This window comes from Alligator sinensis, unplaced genomic scaffold (genome assembly GCF_000455745.1).
Source record: "Alligator sinensis unplaced genomic scaffold, ASM45574v1 scaffold91_2, whole genome shotgun sequence".
In the NCBI taxonomy this organism is placed as follows: domain Eukaryota; kingdom Metazoa; phylum Chordata; order Crocodylia; family Alligatoridae; genus Alligator; species Alligator sinensis.
In genome coordinates this window covers 929,686-945,617 of record NW_005842529.1, presented here as the reverse complement: position 1 = coordinate 945,617, position 15,932 = coordinate 929,686, and the positions used below count along the sequence as shown (strand labels likewise).

Genomic DNA, 15,932 nt, shown 5'->3' with positions numbered 1-15,932 from the left:
GGGGGGGGAGGAGAAATGCTGCCCAGCTGAGGCTGCACCTGGGCTCTAGGAGAGAGGGCTATGGGTGCCAGGAGAAGCCGCAGCTTGTCCAGCTGCTCCCCCGGCTGGCCCTGCTGGGGCAAAGCAGACAGTGCCAGGGCTGTGCCGGACGACTACAGGAGAAGCTGCAGCTCATCTGCTTCCTCCACCGGCTGGCCCAGCTGGGGCGAGGCAGGCAGTGCCAGGGCTGTGCTGGACGACCGCGGGAGAAGCTGCAGCTTGCCCGGCTGCTCCCCTGGCTGCCCCCACCGGGACAAGGCAGGCAGCTCCGGGGCTGCTCCGGGCGGCCACAGGAGAAGCCACAGCTCATCTGGCTGATCCCCCAGCTGCTCGCGTTGAGGTGAGGCAGGTAGTGCCGGGGCTGAGCTGGGCGGCCGCAGGAGAAGCTACGGCCTGTCCAGCAGCTTCCACCACTTGTCCAGGAGGGCATAGGGGGAAGGGAGGGGGGGATGTGTGACCCCCAGATGTGGTATATTTACAATATAAATACATACATATAGACAAGTAATATAGCTACACTTATTTATTTTATATAATTGATTGAGTACTTTACAAAATTCTGGGTTATTTTGGGTGAAAATAGGGTATCAGGCCTTGGTTCAGGAACCATTCCCCCATTTATAACACTGTTTCCTAAGGGAAAATTGATTCCAAGTTGCAAAGTTTCAACTTAAGATACGGTTTTCAGGAACCAATTGTGTCGTAAGTCTGAGAGCTGCCTGTACTACAATACAAATAAATAAATAATGCAGTACACTTCAGAGATGGTCTATTGAGTAATAACAGTTACTCTGCACAAAATCTGAAAGAGAAAATGTAAATACCAGGAAACAAAAAATCTTTACTTTTTCAAAAAATATATGCCAGAGTCTCGGAGGCCTGTGCAAAGGAGGAAGAATTTCAGATTTCACCTGAAAAAAAAGCATGAAAAGCAGCAAGATGTGACATTCTGGGTTTTTTTGTTTGTTTTTTTTTTTTTTTTGGGGGGGGGGGGGGGGGAGACAAAAGAAGAAAGAAGTTGACCCTGTGACTTGGAATCATAGTTTCAGGAATCCTATTCTAAAACCTCACACTTATTCAACTTATTCAAACTTTTGCAATCTATCATCTCAGTCATGTCCACCCAGTGCTAACTTATTTCAAAGGGAACTAGAATCTTTGATACTTTAACTATGGATTTTGTTGCATTTCCCCTTCCTCTGAATTCCAATCCCTTATGTCCCAGCATGGTTGCCTCCTTAAAATCTGAATGAATAGTCTGTGTAAAATCCACAGCTCCCTACACTGAAGCTGGACAATTGGCTTTAACGTACTCCATATTAGAGCTACAACTTCAAACACAGCAGTGCAAAGGAATCATTTCCACACTTATATGTGGCATCTCCTTGTTTTTAACACAAAGAAACGGCATATTAAAGTCTTTCATGCTTCATGTCAACATTATTACACAGGTCATCGGCTAAGGGTACCCCCCAAGTCTTGTGTCAGACATATGCTTTACTAATGGAAGAGAAACTCATTTGAGGGTCTAATCATACTGCTTGGTCAACACGGCACTAACAGTCACTTCCAATGAATTTAGGATGTAGCAACTTTATGTTCAGGCTGTACTTTCCTTATAGGCAACTGTTCAAATGTTACTGTCCATAAAACTAATGAGGCTATTACACAATGCTAACATTGTAGAGGGCAGGATTTCTGGGATTATCAAAGCAAGTTTATTTTGTACTGTCACACAGTAAAAACAATCACATAGTGAATTCATGTTCTGTAATGAAAAATGGGTTACACAATGGAAGCCATTCTCTCCATAGTGGAGTGAGTCATCAATCACACGGCAACATAATCCTACCGCCTTGTATATTGCCTCTTTTAATTTATTCAGGAGTTGCTGCCTGCCCCAAGCAAGCAGTGGAACACAGATTATTTCATGGACTTCTACTGATTGAAACAAATGTGACAGTCATAAGACCAAGAGAAAATTCAAGCCCTTTGTCAAGTGTGAGCTGTGGAAAGAATCTCATTTGATTTATCAATTCCCTCTACTATTCCTATGAAACAAAATTAATGCATGGTGTAGTTCCACTCATCTAAGTATGCTATAGCGGAGGTTTGTTTAAGCCAATATGTATCAAGTTTTGCAACACTTTTATAACAATTGGCTGGTTTCAACAAACCACATGTACAACAACTGGCTGTTTTCTAAGCAAAAGTAATACTTTGGTTCCCAGTAGCAACTGAGACTTGGTGCTTATTCCACTCGGACTGCCTGTGTAACACTTTATATTAAGGAGTTCTAAATATGCACGGTCTTAAAGGGAGACACCCCAAGCACTCACAGCATATTATCCTTTTTTACCCATCATCTGAACCAGTCTCCTCAGAAAAGGCAGTTGAACAAGCATCAAGCCTAGAGGTACTGCAATACCAAGCTGGCACTGAGAAAGGCCACAACAAACTCCAACACCCTCCGTGGTGCCAAAAATGCTGATATGAACCTACCACAAGAATAGGTTAGTACCACTCATCTGAATAAGACATGTGCCAGTGCCCATTAAGTGCAATCCCCCTCACAGTCGACGCTTTTTCAAGCCATGGTGAGCCACGACATTGCATACAGTTTACCCAGAACCTCTGTTGCAACCTCTCTCAGCCTGGCACCTAAGTGTGGCGCCAGCCCTCTGCAAGGTGAAGCAGAGTGCCCTGCACCTCATCTGCACAGGTTTTTGGAACATCCCAGGACTTGTGACAAGAACACCCAGTGGGGGGGAGTAATCTGGAGTAGACAAACATACCTAGTAATGCTGAGCTGTGGGGTCCCCCATGGAGGTGCACATCAAACATATGCACCAGGCAGAGAGAGAGTGACAGAGGGACTCTGGATGAACTGTATGCAAAGCTGTAGCTCACCATGGCTTGAAATGCTGTTGACTGCTGTGGCACAGCCCAGTGAATTGTGGTAAATCATGAGCCTTTTGGCTTTTAACTCATTCCATGCATAGTTTATACTAGATAAGTAGGTGCCACGGTACTGTTCAAAATTGCATTTATGAAACATCTGTGCAAAAACGTGCAGCAGTTCTAAAAGAAGAGAACATGTATTAATTAATTCTGGCTGGACTAAATCTATGGGTACTGTATCAAATTATACCATGCTCATGGAGACCACGGTCTGACAGTAAGGGGTGGGGAAAGGGGCTACCAGGGGAAAAAGTTGTGAGGAAGCAAAGAGCTACCTGATAACCCAGATCTTTTTTCCCCTTGCTGTAGCAGTGATAAGGGGACAAATTCAAGGCAAACCTCCAATAATTAGATTCAATACCTGGAAATTGTAACAAAGTTATACATTTTCCATATACAAAATCTAATTATTTGGGGGGGCATCTTATAATCAGGGTCTTACTATGTGAGTAAATATGGTACTTTTTGAATTAGGGCCTACTACCTGCTTGCCTTCCAAAACCTGACTGCATGCAGGACTGCTGAAGTCGTCTGTTTGCAAACAGAAGCAGCAAAGGTTTGTGTCATTTAGGAGACTATGAGTTAGGTACAAGGCTTGTAGGAATACAGAGAAGCAACATCAATACCACAATACTCTGATCTCTGCATAGGAGGACTCTTGAGGTCCCGGCAGGTCTGGAAACATAAGCTCTCACATGGTTCAGCATCCCACTGCATAGCCAGTTTAAGGGGTGATTTAACAGCCTGCTACCATACCAATTTTTCATAGAAATACTAAGAAGCCCCAAGTTCCCTACTGCAACCTTGAGAAACATGGGTGGAAAAAAAGTCTTGGTTAAATCATTTTCCACTGACTCCTCCTTGACTTCTAGTCCTGTTTGTTTATTTGGTTGCTATGCTGACATGACAGCAGAGAAAGACATAAAGCAGTGCTCAAGCTGAAGCATCAGGAATGGATGAGACAAAAATGTAACTCCTGGATTCTTTCTGTATTCACAAAAAAAAGTTCACATAATTACAGGAGTTATTTATTACTAGTCAGCACCCATGCTTTTTCCATCTCAAATGCTCGCATATAATCAAGATACCACCCCCCCCCAAGAATATTAATTGCTACTCATTATAAATATTAACAATAAAATGACGTTTGTTTGCCAGAAATCCAAAAGTGTTCATTTCAGCTAGCTCTTCTGCAGATTTCAGAAAGCAAGGAAATTGTGGCTTCTTGTTAGGCTCAATGGATGCTAACTGCATGTCTGCTACACCTGAAAATTTCTCTCAGCCCCTCCCCTATGCTGTGCTTAACTTGCCTACCTTCCTATAATTAGGGACCTGATGAAGAATGTCTTCCTTTTGAAAGCTTGTCTAACTTTACTTCAATTACATAGCTGGTCCAATAAAAAATATTATCCTAAGAAACCCTTGCCCCTCACAGTTTCTGGACCATCACAGCTACTACACCACTCTTACACTATCTCACAACAGTCTCACTCACAAGCTAAGGAAATATAGACTAGAGAAAAGTACTGTAAGATGAATACATAACTGGTTGGATCATTATATTCAACAAGCAGTCATCAATGACTCAATGTGTAGTTGAGAGGAAGTATGAAATGGGGTTCTCCAGGGGTCTGTCCCAAGTCTGGTACTGTTTATCATCTTCATCAATGATCTGGATAATGGGATCAAGTGAATGCTTAGCAAATTTGCAGATGACACCAAGTCAGGTGTAGTTACAGATGCTTGAAGATAGGGCTAGGATCCTGAACGACCTGGGCAGATTGGGAAAATGGTTTGCAATTAATCAGATGACATTTGACAAGGACAAGTGCAAAGTCCTGCACTTGCGGCAAAATAACTACATGCACAAATCCAGGCTGAGGAATGCCTGGGTGAGCTGCAGAGAAGGACCTGGAGTGGTTACAGTAGACCAGTGGTTTTCAAACTGTGGTCCATGGACCCCTGGGGCTCTGCAGACTATGTCTAAGTGGTCTGCGAAAGATGACTATAATCAAAAGTATGTGAATACCCACAGTTACAATGGACGGGGTCCACGCCTCCATTTGAAATTTTTAGGGGTCCACAAATGAAAAATGGTCTGCTGCAGTGGTTTTCAACCTTAAGCTGAATGAGGCAACAGCATGCTCTTGCTACAACAAAAAAACAAAAACAAACACAAAACCAACAGCTTATTAGGTCATATCAACAGGGATGCAATTCTTATGCTCTATTCAGGACTACTGAGGCCTCACCTCGAGTACTGTGTCCAGTCTGTGGCCTTAAGAAGGATGTGTAGTTTGGAAATAATCCAATGGAAAGCAAAAAATGATTAGGGGTCTGGTAAGCAAACCTTGAGGAAAGGCTGAAAAGGCTAGGGTTATTTAGTCTAAAGAAGAGAAGACAGTGGAGATTTAACGATGGTCTTCAAAAACCTGATGAGAGTACAGAGAGGATGGAGATGGACTTCTCTCCATAGCCACAGAAGACACGACTAGGAGCAATGGCCTCAAGCTTCAGTGGGAGAAATTTAGGTTAAAAATTAGGAGGAAGTTTCTGACTATGAAGGTAGTCAAGAACTGGAACAGGCTACCTAGAGAAAATGTGGACTTTTCATCCTTAGAAGTTTTCAAGAGCAGGTTCTACAGATACTTGACTGGAATGGTAGGGTCAGGATTGATCTTACCTTGAGCAAGGGCTAGACTAAATGACCTTGTGAGGTCTATTTCAGCTCTGCTTTCCTATGATCTCTTCCAGAACAGTTCCAAGATCATAACATCAGTCCTCCTCATGCAAGCTATCCAGGTTCACATGCAGAGCTACCTGGCCTAGGAAAGCCATGGAAACAGAAAATCGGCCTTCTGGGGAGTTAAGTGGTAGGGGAGGAGAGAGGGAGAGGAGAAGGATGAAAGGGTAATAGGGAAGATCCTTGGAGAAGTATAGTCAGAGTGAGTCATCCACAGATTCCTCCTTGGAAAGATAAATCAATATGACATAGGGAATGCAAGTACTGGTGGGGAAGCCAGTTTGAACCACACTGGCAGGATAGCATGAGAACAACAGCACTACTAATATAATCAGCATGTACTGTACTAGCACTATAAGTTAATACAGGATTCTACTGCCTTGAGCAGTGGTTCTCAATCTTTTTAGACTCGAGGCATCACTCACTGGATGAGGCACCCTTCCAGAACTTCTGTGAACTGAGTGGCACCCAATTTTTAAAAAATAATGTATATTATTACAGTGCTTACTTACTTGCAGAGGGGCCTGGGAGTGCTGGGTGAAGAATCAGCCAGGCAAGGACAAACTTAAGGCTGCATTTATCTGCTTATCTTCTCACGCTTCATGGCACCCTTCAAAGGACTGGGCAGCACCCTGGTTGAGAAATACTGGTCTAGAGCCATCAGCCCAACATTTTTCAGCAAACCTTGGTTCATTCATTATTAACACTAAGTAAATGCTACTTCAGCCAACATCAGCTTCTAAGGATAAACTGATAGAAAAGAATTTTGCACACTGAAGATCTCTACATATTCTAGAATTATAGCCTTTATAATGGGAGAAGGGAAGTGTACAAATACAATATTAAGCCACCTAAGAAGTATGCAGGTAACACAGGCAGCCATTAAGAAAGACAAATTGACTAGCCATTTGCCAAATCCTATTGATTACTTTAGTAAAGGCATCACTTAAGCCAAATTAATTGTGCCAGCTAATCTGTATGGGAACAGCCTGCTCTTGGCTGCTCACATGGTATTAAAGCTCATTACTTTGTTACACAGCATGCTTTATCCTTCTAATAGCAGCCTTGAAATCGACAGTACAAAGTCAGTTTCACAGCTGCTGATAGCATAGCACTGACAGCTTGTGAGATAGGCTAAGACAGTGATTCCCAACTTTCTGAGACTCAAGGCACCCCTCAAAAAATGCCAACTCCTAGCTTTCACTCATTTTGACTACAGAAATGAAAATCAACAGAGCAATTCTGTTGCAAAAGACTATAACATTTCAAAATGTTTTTAAACTATGGATTCGTATTTGAAATCTCTGGGTTTATCTTGCGAATTATGCAGGTACATGTTTGCACACCTACCAGTGCTATTAAGCAGCCTTGCAAGGCACCCTTAAAAAGATCTCACAGCATGCTGGTTGAAAAAAAAAATAAAAATAAAAAAAAAAAATCACTAGGCTAGGAGGATCAACTCTCCATTGTACATCAGGCAATGTTCTGATTGCCAAATGAACCTGATATCTATAGCTTTATCTGCGCTACACACCTCATGGAAAGAAAGTCTGCACACATACAGGCAGAGTGCTGTAGTTTGTAATGTATTACAGGTTCTCATTCCTATAAAGGACAATGGTTGGACGTATAGAGCTGCAGTTCACTAGCTAATTATTTCTTATGTAGCTTCACTCATCTACACTGGCCTACTTTTATATCCTAAAAGATAAGGTTTAAATAACTGCTGTAGAAACAGCTGTATTAGGCAGAGTTCCAGTCGTATAAATAGAGTTCACTTGAACAGCCTCTCTAAAGCTAGTAGCCCTATCTGGGGTCAGTGAAGCCCTGCTTCAAAAGACAAGAGGCTTTAACATTAGATGAAACTGGGCCAAGCTACAGCTGCCTTTCCAAAGTGCTGCTGCTGATTCCAGCAGTGGCAGCAGCAGCTGCATCTCCAGCCCCAGTCCCAGACCAATAGAAGTCACCTGTCCCAGGCTGGTACTCATATACAACAGAAGGTTTTTCTCTTATGTTGAATGGGCAAGGAGGGAAGATTCAACTTGGATTCCAGTAAATACAATCATCCAGACTGAGAGACCCTCCTGCTGATTTACACTGAAGTTGGCCTTATGATCTTTATCATGCATTATGCTACTTAAGACAAAAATTGTGAGATCACATGCACACAGACCCTTTTTACAATGTCTGGGCTTACAGGCCACCATCAGATATATAGATTTCATAGACATTTGGGCTGGAAGGGACCCCGAAGGATCAAGTCCAGCCCCCTACCCCAGGGGCAGGAAGTCATCAGGGATCATAGGATCCCAGCAAGATAAACATCCAAATGTCTCTTGAAGGCGTTCAAAGTGGGTGCAGCAGCAGTCTATTCCAAACCTTGGGGGTTCGGACAGTAAAGAAGTTCTACCTTATGTCCAGCATGAAACAGTCATGGAGGAGTTTGTGACTGCTTGATCTTGTCATCCCTTGGGGCGCTCTGGTGAACAGACATTCCCCCAGATACTGGTGAACACCCCTGATAAACTTATAGATGGCCACCAGATTGCCCCTGAGCCTGCGCTTTTCCAGGCTAAAGAGTCCCATAGCTCTCAGCCTCTTATCATAAGGTCCGTTTTCCTGACCTCTGATCAGGCGCATGGCTCTCCTCCGAACTCTCTCAAGCTTCTCCACATCCTGTTTGACCTGTGGAGTCCAAAACTGGATGCAGTACTCCAGCTGCAGCCTCACCAAGGCCGAGTACAGCGGGAGAATGACATCCCAGGATTTGCTTGAGAAGCATCTATCATATATAGATCTATCATATATAGATATAAAGATCGTATCTATATATGACCTTATGCTACAGGCCAGCATTTTGCTCGCTTTACTAGCCACAGCATCACGTTGAAGGCTCATGTTCATTTTGTGGTCAATCATGACCCCCAAACCCCTTTCATCTGTAGTACTAACCAGTGTAGCACTGCCAAGCCTATACGCATCCTGCAGGTTTTTCCTCCCAAGGTGGAGAACCTTGCATTTTTCGGTGTTAAACACCATCAGGTTCTCATCCGCCCATTTCATGAGCCTGTCAAGATCTGCCTGGATCACCCTCCTGTCCTCAGGCGTGGATGCTTTACCCCAGAGTTTGGAGTCATCAGCGAACTTGGCCAGCCCACTTCCAACACCAAAATCTACATCATTGATGAAGATGTTAAAAAGTATAGGCCCTATGACAGAACCTTGAGGGACCCCACTGGTCACAGCGCACCACCATGATTAGTACCATCAACCACCACCCTCTGGGTACTACCATGGAGCCAATTCCCCAGCCAGCAGATTGTGGTGAGGTCGAGGCCACAGTTAGCCAGTTTTGCCAAGAGGTGATCATGGGATACCAGATCAAAGGCTTTTTTAAAGTCAACATGCAGGACATCAATCTCTTCCCCCTTTTCCAGGTGGTGGGTCACCTGGTCTTAAAAGGAAATGAGATTGGCCAAGAAAGACCTACCCGCAACAAACCAATGCTCGCTATCCCTCAGGATATTGCCGTCAGCTAGTCTGTTAAGGATTGCCTCTCTGATAATCTTTTCCAAGACCTTCCCCAGGATAGAGGTCAGGCTGATGGACCTGTAGTTTGCCGGATCCACTTTCCTCCCTTTCTTGAATATAGGCACCACATTGGCCTTCTTCCAATCTTCGGGCACTTCACCACAGCACCAGGAGTTCTCAAAGATCCGTGCCAGGGGCTGAGCTACGATGCTTACCAGCTCCTTGAGTACCTTGGGGTGTAAACCATCAGGGCCAACTGACTTGAAGGTATCCAGCCTGTCAAGGTGTTCCTTCACAAGGTTAGCTTCAATGGAGGATAAGGAATCTCCCTCACCCATGCCTCCCCCCTCAGTGGGCAGGGGCGTCCCATGGGACTGGTGAAAAACTGATGCAAAGTACCCATTTAGCAAGTTTGCTTTTTCATGGGCATCAGTTGTCAATTGTCCCATCTGGTTTAGCAGGGGTCCAATGTTGCCCTTGCTTTTCCTCTGGCTCCCCACATATGGGGTTCAAGGGTAGCAGCCAATGGTTCATTACCTGAACAGCAACACTACAAGATCTAGTATGTATGTATGCACACATGCATAGACAAATATATACAGCAGAAAGGACTTCTTTAAGACTGTATTGGTAAGACCTGTACACTATAAACAGAATAGGTACTCTCAAATTCAAGGAGGAGACTAAAGAACACAAGTGTTCCAGACACGATGTTTAGCTTATATCCCTCTTTTCTTCAAATACTTCCAGTTTCCTGTTTAAAATCATACATATAACTAAGTTTAATCCCCAAATACATCTTATAGTTTGATTGGTTTTGATTTTTTCAATGAATGAAAAAAAAAAAGAAAAAAAAAAAAAAGAGAGATAGAGATGTAAGTTGGGAGCACAGAAAAAAAATATTCCAGACTTTGAGCCCATCCAGACTTTGTACCATCATATTGCTGAAAACAACATTTATAAAAACAGAGTGACTGAACTCTGGTAGATGAAGCTATAATATGACTAACCTATGCTAAGGCAACTTTATCATGTCCACTGTCATAGGAAAATTTCTTCCGCAGTCATTCTTGTTCGCACTTCAGATAAGGCAGGAAGCAAACTCTCATATCATTTAGGCCAACCCCAATAGTAAGTCGGAAAACATGAGTCACTGGAACTTTTAGAATATTACAGGGATCAAACAATGCTGACCTTGAACCACATCAAAACTCCAGACCCTATGCAATGAGTTAATGTGTTCCACAGTGACAAAGCAATTTCTCACTACACAGTATGGGAAGATTCCCCCCAAAGATGGAATGTAAAGAAGTCAGACACAAATAGCTTTGTCCAACCTGTAGTGTGAAGAATTTGTGCCAAAGGCCTATAAGATAATTATAGGCAATGAAACCTTCCCAAGGAGCATGATCTAGTATCTAGTTCTGTTCAATGAAGGCTGCAGGTGCACAATACCTCAGGATTATAAGAGCTGAGAAATGAGGCATCTATTGCAGGTACATAGTATTGTTGTTGAATGTGAAAATTTGGTAAATCTAAGGGATACTGCCTCCCATTTAAAATTGCTCAACATTCCTTAGCCGTTATAGCAATGCTTACACAAAAAAGTAACACTACGAAAATTTGTTTCAGTTTGGCAGTAGGATAAGGTAGGGGAGCTACCACATGTTTACCTTCCTCCATTCTGAGTATATATTCTTTCCAGAGAAACAGTTCTAGCTGATGGTATCCAAAATATATTTATTGCTTGTGAAGAGTTAGGAAACATGGACAGAATCCTTACCAAAAAACCAAATTAACATATTTTTGCCTGTCACATCTTGACATTGCACAAAAATACAAATAAAGTTTAAATTATGCCCATAATGTGGATATTCTTCAAACCCTTTTGTAAGCAAGTTACATGGCAGAAAAAAGGAAATCTGATTGAGGAAAAAAAATTTAGTTCAGGAGGCATTTTGCCTCACATAACACCAGACACAAGATCCCCCAAACCCTCAAAATTATGGCTCTAATCCCACATGACTCTTTTACATACTAAGACCCTTGCAACCATACAGAGTTGTGTGATCTCAATGACTATCCACCCTACAGAAAAGCTTTCAGAATCAGGATCTAACAGAATCATATACCATGTGTGCTGACCTGGCAAAAGTTTAACGAGATCTCCTCTCTCAAATGCCAGGTTTATGCTGATAGCTCAACAAATCTATCTTGGAATACAAAGACATGTTTTAGACTGCATTTGACAGGTTTTTATTTTAACACAAAGAAAACCAATGAATGCAAATGGCACGATCGTCCTCCAATTAAAAAAAAAAAACAACTCGGAGCCCTGGAAGACTTTAGGATACCTAACATATAAAGTAAAACCACACATCATATTACTAGTTTTAAGTAACCTAGCCAGCCCAGGATCACAATTTCTGACAGCTGTCTGGTAATCCATGTGAAGCATGTCACTGGGCCTGAGGTCCTTTCCAGCCCCATAATTTTATGATCTCAGACCAGTTCCTGAAGTACAAGCACCCACTGGCATAAAAACATTACCACAACCAATGCTTCTCTGAATCCAAACACTAGTACCTGTTCTAAGTTTCAGATGAGGATCCAAGAACTAATAGAAAACTAAACTATTTTCCAGCTGCTAGAACTTACTCTCCATGTCTGGTTTGACACACAGCAAGGGCAGGACATATTCGAAGCCACTGTTTCTGCAGCACTCGGGCTCTCCACAATTAGCCCTGGAGATCTGGTCTGTAGATGTTATTACAGTACTCTTAAAAAATACACAGCAAAAAGCAGGAATACATTCCACATAATTTCAGCAGTACAGTAGCCACTACAACAGGGGTGGGCAAAATGTGGCCCAGGGGCCGGATGCAGCCCACCAGGCCATTCTATCTGGCCCAAGGGGCCCCTAAAAAAAATTAGAAAATAAATATTTATCTGCCCTGGGCTGCCTATCATGCAGCCCTCGATGGCTTGCCAAAACTCAGTAAGCAGCCCTCTGCCCAAAATAATTGCCCGCCCCTGCACTACAAGAACTGGACTTTACTTTTAGCTCATAGTTTACATTCTTTACACATTATACTTTGCCTCTGCTTTAATTTCATTATTTACAGATTATTATGGGAGCACAGGATTTTATTATACTAAATAAGACCATTCATATCTTCAGCCTGATATTAGTGATCTATATCTGCAGGTTAAAATGAAGCTAAAAATACCATAATGCACTGGCATAGTTGTGCAAAGCAGCACACTGCAGGTATATTGATACTTGCAGAAAAGAAGTACATGCTTCCCCCACACACATAGCTACCAGAAGACCCTAAAGGTAAAGACAACAAAACCCTTTCTTTAACATCCATAGCATAAGCCATTTACAAAAGATGGCTAGACAGAATTTTTATCAAACATGTTAAACCCTCCTGGTAATTCCTGGGCTGTTATATGTTGCATGCATACACTTTGCATACCTACACAAGGTTTGGGACACACTGAGTCTGTGTTTTGGACATCTGGTGGCCATTTTACCCCATCTTCAACAGTTAGTAAAAATGTTTTAAGCCAGTGGCAGTCCAGCTTTTTGGTAAGCACTCCACAAATTAAGTCCTGCACCCTCCCCAAGTGCCACTCTGATCCCATTCCCCTGCCTGATCTGCTGCTCCACTTTCTGTTCCCTGTCCTATCTGCTGCATGCCACAAACAGAGACTGCCTGTGCCAACTGTGGCACCCATGCTGCAGGCTGGCCACCCTTGGTTCAAACAGTCACAGAGAACTGCATAGAAACCCGCTTTTCTTGGACAGGGTATGCCCTGCAGCATCCTGCACCAGTGACAGCAAATGCCAACCTGGCAGAGGAGATTCTGGAGCCCTTGGCAATATTATTTAAGAAGTTTTGGGAGACAAGCAAGTTATCAGATGTAAAGAGCCAACATAGTGCCTCTCTTTAAACAAGGCCAAAAAAGAGGACCTAAATTTCCCTTGCTGCAACTTGAGGTCATTGCTCCTTGTTCTGTCATCTGCCACCACTGAGAACAGTCCAACTCCATCCTCTTTCAAAGTGCCCTTCAGATAGTTGAAAGCTGCTATTAAATCCCGTCTCAGCCTTCTCTTCACATGTCATTCACATCAAAGTTGATTTCTTTCTTTGACCACGTAACTACTTGGGTGGATTAAGGGAATGAAATTAATATAGTGTATATAGACTTCAGCAAAGCTTTGGAGCCTTCACAAAGTCTTATGACCCTCTCACAAACAAATTGGAAAAATGTGGGCTGGACAAAACTATCATAAGGTAGGCAGACAACTGGTTCAATATCCACAAGCAAAAGGTAATTAATTATTAATGGACCCATGTCAGAATGGCAGGAGGTTTCAAGTGGAGCCCCACAGGGGTTTGTCCTAGGCCCAGTGCTGTTCAACATGTTTATTAATGATGTAGATACTGGAATAAAGAGCTTCTTGAGCAAATCTGCAGGTGACACTAAACAAGAGAAAACCACAAACACCCTGGAAGACAAGAGAGCAATTCAGAAGGATTTTGATGGTTGCAAAGCTGGGCTGGAGCGAACAGGCTGAAATCCAACAGCAATAACACAAAGTGCTGTGCCTTGGGAAGAATAATCAGATGCACATTCAAAATGGGGGACAGCCAACTGGATGGCAGCACTGTGGAAAAGGATCTGGGGGTGCGGACAGAAGTGTGGCTCCCAGCTGTAAGTCAGAATGATTTTCACAAAGCAGTCCGAGTTACACGGCTACCCCAGACCAACAGGGATCAGATTCCAACCTGGCTATATTGTTGGCGCAGGGGGAGCCTAGGATCACGATCCCAGGCTCCCACTTCACCAGTAAGTTGCAAGCATGGGAGTCCAGGCCTGCAGGCTGCTTGCAAACCAGAGCTCCCAGCCTCGGGGCGCACCACAGCCCTCCACTCCCATGCTCTGCCCCTCAGCCCAGCCACACGTTTCATTCAAGGCGCAATGGGAACCAGCCACAAAGTTACTGTGTATTTCTGGGGAGGGGATGATCTCGCGCATCTTTTGCATAACAGCTGCGCGCCTCACTCCCCGTGCCCCCGCTCGCCGGCTTTGAAGCTGCCTGCGGCGCTGCACCAGTGTCTGCTCACGGCTGTCTGCGGCCAGAGCAGACTGGCTCTTCCGCCTGCGCCCGGGTCGGCGCGGACCCCGCTCACCTTGCTGTCGTCCATGCAGCCGGCCCGAGCCCCAGGCAACGCCGCCGACCGAGCGCCCCCGCCGGGCCCGGGCCGCCTGGCCCAGCCTGGCTTGGGCTTACAGCCCGCGAGGCGCCGATGTGACGTCAGAGTGGCGACGCCGCAGGGTGTCGTGGCGACAGGAGGCTGCGGGGGCGAAGAGCGGGGAAGAATAGTCCCGCTGCCCTCCGAAGCCTCGCGAGAAGACACCAGAGAACTACCGGATCAGAACGAGGTTCCTTCTTCGCCCGCGAGGACAAGTTCGGACTGGCTACGGGTCCCCGCTGGGCTCAGAAGACCTGGCACAACGGGGTGTGCGGAGGTGGGGCTGTCGCCAGGGCCTTCTCTGGTCCCTGGACGAGACCTCGGGGCCGCTCCGCCACCGCCGGGCCGTCGTTCAGGGGGTGGCTCCTGGGGTGCAGCTTGTTGCTTTCCTGCCCTGCGTCCTTGTCGGGGATGGTGTCAATGCAACATCCCGAGGGGCCGCCTCTCCCTGTGCGCGAAGAAGGGTGTTTGTGCCCGAAAGCTTGCAAAGAGGAATTGTTTCCAACTATTTAAGTTGGCCTAATAAAAAATACCGTGTTTCCCCAAAGGACCTTGTCTGCCTCTACGCGTTGCCGTGGGCCCCCTCACATTTCCTGGGACAGCCCCAAGTCCCAGGGCTGCACCCTGGGGTCGAGCGCACCGGTGTGTTTTGCGGTGTCTGGAAGGCTTTGGATGCACCCTGCACACGTGATTTGGTTCAATGCGCTGCCTATTTGCTGGATGGAGCCAGGTTTAAGATGCTAGGAAATCCTGGTATCAAATAAAGGGGGGGCACTATACGTGGCCGCAGCATGTGCCACCCAAAGCTAGAGCCTGGCCGGCCAGAGTTGCACTCCAGCTGGCAGCCAGGCTCTGTGCTCCGACTGCTGCCACTGCAGCCCTGAACCCTGGATAAGGACCACGTGGAGCACCTTTCCCTGCACTAACCCCACATGTAGGGCACCAGGGCAAAAACCAAGGCCAGAAATTTGTGCTGCTGCTTTTTTTCCGCACGCCCCTGCTCATAGGGATGTGGCCTAAGAGCCCTTGCAATCCGGACTTTTTGCCTGAACTGGAGGGAAAATAAAAATGTTCCAAATTGGTTCATTTTCCTTCGCCTCACACATTTCCACAGCACCAGGCACTATCCTGATCAGCACTTTTACACATGCTCTGGGGGTGGGGGGGTGGCACTTTAATTAGAGCAACTCCAGCAGCCTCCTGCAGCTCCTGTATCAGCATCCCTGCACTTAAAAATGGCAGTAGAGGTGCCTGAACTAAAGCTCGTTTGATGAACTTTCGTTCAAGCATCTCCCATCACCATTCATAAGTATGGGGATGCCGATACACAAGACGCAGGAGGCTGCTGGAGTGCACAATTGCCACGCTTCAGACTCGGTTAATCAAGTCTG

At 44.9% G+C, this 15,932-nt stretch overlaps 1 protein-coding gene across 2 annotated transcripts in view; it reads right to left on the bottom strand.

Annotated features, from left to right (window-relative positions):
* The window catches only part of CREBL2 (cAMP responsive element binding protein like 2), a 23,036-nt gene extending 8,422 nt beyond the window's left edge, over window positions 1-14,614 (bottom strand). The window contains exons 1-4 of one of the 2 annotated variants that reach the window (XM_025213448.1): window positions 14,479-14,613; window positions 6,256-6,375; window positions 5,034-5,150; window positions 4,547-4,772 (exon numbers count right to left, since the gene is read on the bottom strand). In XM_025213448.1, the coding sequence (XP_025069233.1) occupies window positions 4,547-4,558 (12 nt within the window). In that variant the 5' untranslated portion in view covers window positions 4,559-4,772; window positions 5,034-5,150; window positions 6,256-6,375; window positions 14,479-14,613. Of the gene's footprint in view, window positions 1-4,546; window positions 4,773-5,033; window positions 5,151-6,255; window positions 6,376-14,478 lie in introns of both variants that reach the window. The other variant, XM_006031794.3, reaches the window with a different exon arrangement.
* Between the last annotated feature and the right edge of the window lie 1,318 nt (window positions 14,615-15,932).